The 4,165-nt window shown below is 40.0% G+C and overlaps 1 protein-coding gene across 1 annotated transcript; it reads left to right on the forward strand.

The window, feature by feature from the left end:
* Positions 1–1,564: 1,564 nt before the first annotated feature.
* Positions 1,565–3,196, forward strand: LOC108334648 (LOB domain-containing protein 37). Its single transcript, XM_017570544.2, has 2 exons — positions 1,565–2,260; positions 2,347–3,196. The coding sequence occupies exons 1-2, from the start codon at positions 2,077–2,079 to the stop codon at positions 2,880–2,882; spliced, it is 720 nt and encodes a 239-aa protein (XP_017426033.1). The 5' UTR covers positions 1,565–2,076; the 3' UTR covers positions 2,883–3,196.
* Positions 3,197–4,165: the final 969 nt, after the last annotated feature.

Raw genomic sequence — 4,165 nt, forward strand, 5'->3', positions numbered from 1 at the left:
GCTTTGCAAAGCAGTAGAGGCCACCACGAGTGCATGACCCGCCATAGCTCGACAATCATTCTAAGTTCGGACGAGTCAAGTTTAAGTGCAACAAGTCATGTGGGTGTAGTGTACTGTATCTGTCTTTGCTTGCATATTGCCTGTGACTGCTATAACATGATTTTTATATCTAGCTCACCCTTGCTTGTGTGTTTGTGTTTGCTTGGGTATGCTTTCTTTTGCAATGATCATCCACTTGGATGTGAGCAGAGATGAATGAGGTGCCTCTAGAGCAGGCTTTGGAGGAAGATGATGTTGCTGCTTAGCCTCCTTAGAATTTTATCAGTTATTCCTTATCTTTTGAAATACTCTATTATGTTTAAGTTTTAAATTAGGACTCAATTTGGGATGACTGTAAGCTTAAAACTTATTTACAGTCTACTCTAACTGTTCTCTTTTATATAAATGTGAACTTACTATGTTATATGATTCTATATATTCTGGGATGTTACATTTATGGTATCAGAGCCTAGCCTCTCCCAGTACGGTGTAGTTCGAGGATGAACCAAGCGGAAGTTGGTGGGCATGTGACACCCGGGCACTGACGAGGGCGGGGAGTGATCGCCGGTGCAAGGGGCACAAACAAAGAGCGGTTCCTGGCAGGCTTCTAGTGGAAGGGACACATGGATGAATCAAACATACACCGGAATGAGAGGGATCTAGAGACTGTATAGATATGAGACTATATAGTTGAATGATAGCTTAAAGGAATTGATTTGGCTACTCATATCACCAAAATATATTTGTTTTTCGGTAGTCTAACCCATAAGAACTCCATGGTTAAGTGTGCTTAACTTGAAATAATTTAGGAATGGATGACTTTTTGGAAAGTTTTTCTAGAAAGTGTGCGAGTGAGGACAAGAATCAATATTTATAACTACATTAGATGACATTTTTATTGATAAATTAGTTCCACACTTACCAAAATATTTATAAAAATTAAGAAAGTAAATTGGGAAACCAAAAAATCCTTCAAACAACATGTTATAAAGGATATAAACATAGGATTCACACATATCAATTTCCACACGAAAATACGTACAAATAAGATCAGTGATTGAATCGACAACTATTTAACAGTGATTATTTTAATAAAGACAAAATTATATATTTTGTAACTGTTAAAAAAGCAATAGTGCATCTTCTAAAAAGTTATTCTATTTTTTAAACACAAAACGAAAAAATAGTAATGATAGAAATTGTTTTCTTTTATGTATAATTTATTTCACTTGAAGCGAATAAAGTTTATCACTATTTTATTTCTGAGCTATTATTTTTTTATCTATTTTTTTTCTCCATGTATCAAGCAGACCGCTCATAATTTTCTAGAAATACTTATGCACCAGAATTATTACATAAACTGTAGTGAAGCTAAATCCGTAAGTTTTTACCAAAAATACCATCTGCAGGGAACACATATTCCACTCCCTCATTGCCAAAAGTGAAGCATTCCGAATTCTGTGTTCTTTATTTTAATGATAAAAAGAATATAAATAGTAGTGTGGTGTAGAAATATTATTATTGTCTCAATTAGAAAAAAAAGGAAGATTACGAAGAGTTGCATGAGGAAAAATGGAGGGCAAGTAACAGTAGATTCATTCCATTGGTGAAAAGGACAGGCACCCATCAATATCTGAAAATTGTGTGAATGCCAAAGAAAATGTAAAGAATCCAACGGTGGAGGAACATCCATCCGCGGAGACACGGAGCCGCTCACGCCCAACTCCTTGGAATCTCACCCTTCCATACAACCCACCGCACGCAGACATAAACACACACTACCACTAACACTAACTCACTCCAACTTAACCTAACCATGGTTAATTCCCAACCCTCTTCTATCTCGCTCCTCCCGTCACGTTAACGTTTATTTATACCCCAACTGCACCCCGACTCAACTTCCATTATCCGCCTCTCCGTCTTCCTTTCCCGTTAATCCTTGTCTTCCTCTGCTTTGCCTTCCATGTGAGGCTGATTCTGCAGAGTTCACAAAGCAAAAACACACACACACACCACTCTTTCTTTCCATAGGGAGGCATGAGTTGCAACGGTTGCCGCGTCCTTCGAAAGGGTTGCAGCGAGTCTTGTATCCTGCGGCCGTGTCTACAGTGGATCGATACTCCCGAGGCCCAAGGTCATGCCACTGTCTTTGTTGCCAAATTCTTCGGTCGTGCTGACCTCATGTCTTTCATTTCCAACGTCCCTGAGGCCCAAAGGCCCGGTAACTAAATTTTACTTTCACTTCACTTACAGACCTCACTTTTTTTTTCTTCTTTTTTCATGTCTGATGCCGCTTCTTTTATGCAGCTCTGTTTCAGTCTCTGCTGTTTGAAGCTTGCGGACGAACGGTGAATCCCGTCAACGGTGCCGTTGGCCTTTTATGGACTGGAAATTGGCACGTGTGCCAGGCGGCGGTTGAGACGGTGCTGCGTGGCGGTACTGTCAGGCCGGTGCCGGAGCTTCTTGGCCTTGACGCTCCCACTCCTGACGACGCCTCCGAAGGTGAAGTTACCTGTAACGACAAATGGAGGGTCCGAGATCCGAACCCGAGTTTCCGGTTGCCTGGTTCGATGTCCGATAAGGCTGCTTCTGGTGGTAAACGCAAGCGATTGGAAGAGCTTGCAAAGCTGCAGACGGCCACCACTGATCTCAATCTCCGTTTGACACCGAGTTTCCTGCAGAACGCGGCGAGCTTCGGTTGCCGACAGGAAATTCGATGGCCGAGATCGCCGTCGATCAACTCGGAGGAGTCCGGGACCACTACGGCGGCTTGCTTGGAAGGCGGGATCGGAGATCACTACGCTCCCGACGGAGGCCGGAAAGTGTTAAACCTCTTCATTTGAGAGTTTTCTCTCTCCTCTCTCTATGAGATTCGTGTTTGAGGGTTCTCGCTGACGCGTCCTTTTTCCCTCTTTTTATCGCTTTTATTTAGAGAAGAGGTTTTTCCGGAATTGAATCCGGTGAGATTTTGTTAGAACACCGGCACAGGATTTTTCTCTCTGTCGTTCTTTGTAGATGGACAGACAGGGTGAGAAAGATGAGGGTTCGTCGGTGATAAATTTTCCTTATCTCTTTTTCCTTCTTTTTTTTGTTTTGTTCTATCAAAAGTGTTATGAAGAATATTAATTATTAAATAATTAAATACATATTTCGTGTTTTTCGTGATGCTTCTACCGAAAGAAAAAGAAAACATCGAGACTATACATTTGTGACCTGTACATGTTTGGATACAGTTTTAGCGGTAAAAAAATCGGTTAATTCCTTGATTTAGAGGAATTAAAAAGGATGATGAATATTCAGGTTTTGATTATTTGCGTCCAGGTTTTCCAGCTGCGTTTAAAGAATTTGACCTGATCCATTCATAAACGGCATGTGGGAGCTGTCTGATGACTCAGACTCAATCCATATGACGTTGTTATTTATTTACCTGACCTTTCAACCTTTCAAAGCTTCAACGTTGTGCAATATTGAATTGCATCCCCTTGAATTTGTGCTTTTATTTAATGATAAATAAATAAACAAGCATCTGCAGTTGAAGAGACAGGATCATTTAGACTCCATCTCCTTCAGTATAATCGATTTTAATATTTAATACTTTCAAACGAATTCTTAAGTATGATTTATAGGCCTCTAATCAAAGGCTTGTGGATCACACATAATAATTTTGACCAGTGATATACTTAAGGAATACAAGAATAATGCTGAGATAATAAAACCTTCGAGAAGGCAGTCAGAGAGAGACAGTGTATGAGTTTGAAGTTTGAACAACTTTATGGACAGTGGAAAAAGAACTTTGTTGGCAAAGATCACTTTTGTGAAATCCTAGACTTTATGAACTCTTCAAATTACTCACAGAACTCGCATTTACATGAACTTTAGCAGATGTTGTTTGGTTTGGAATCATCTTAGGAGTCCAATTCCCCGGCTTTGATGGGAGAGTTTGACAAAAAAAGTATATGTATTTGGATCTATTTATTTACCTGTTACTAATTATGCAACCATTAGCAATGAATAAATTAACAAAGTGAAAGGGTGGGAAAGAGAAAAAAGCATAAGTTGGTGGGTGGCCTTTGGAGTATGCAAGGAGGCATATAAATTTACAATGACAGTAGGAATCGAGCTGCAA

The sequence above is a fragment of the Vigna angularis genome, chromosome 10 (genome assembly GCF_016808095.1).
Source record: "Vigna angularis cultivar LongXiaoDou No.4 chromosome 10, ASM1680809v1, whole genome shotgun sequence".
Classification (NCBI taxonomy): Eukaryota; Viridiplantae; Streptophyta; class Magnoliopsida; order Fabales; family Fabaceae; genus Vigna; species Vigna angularis.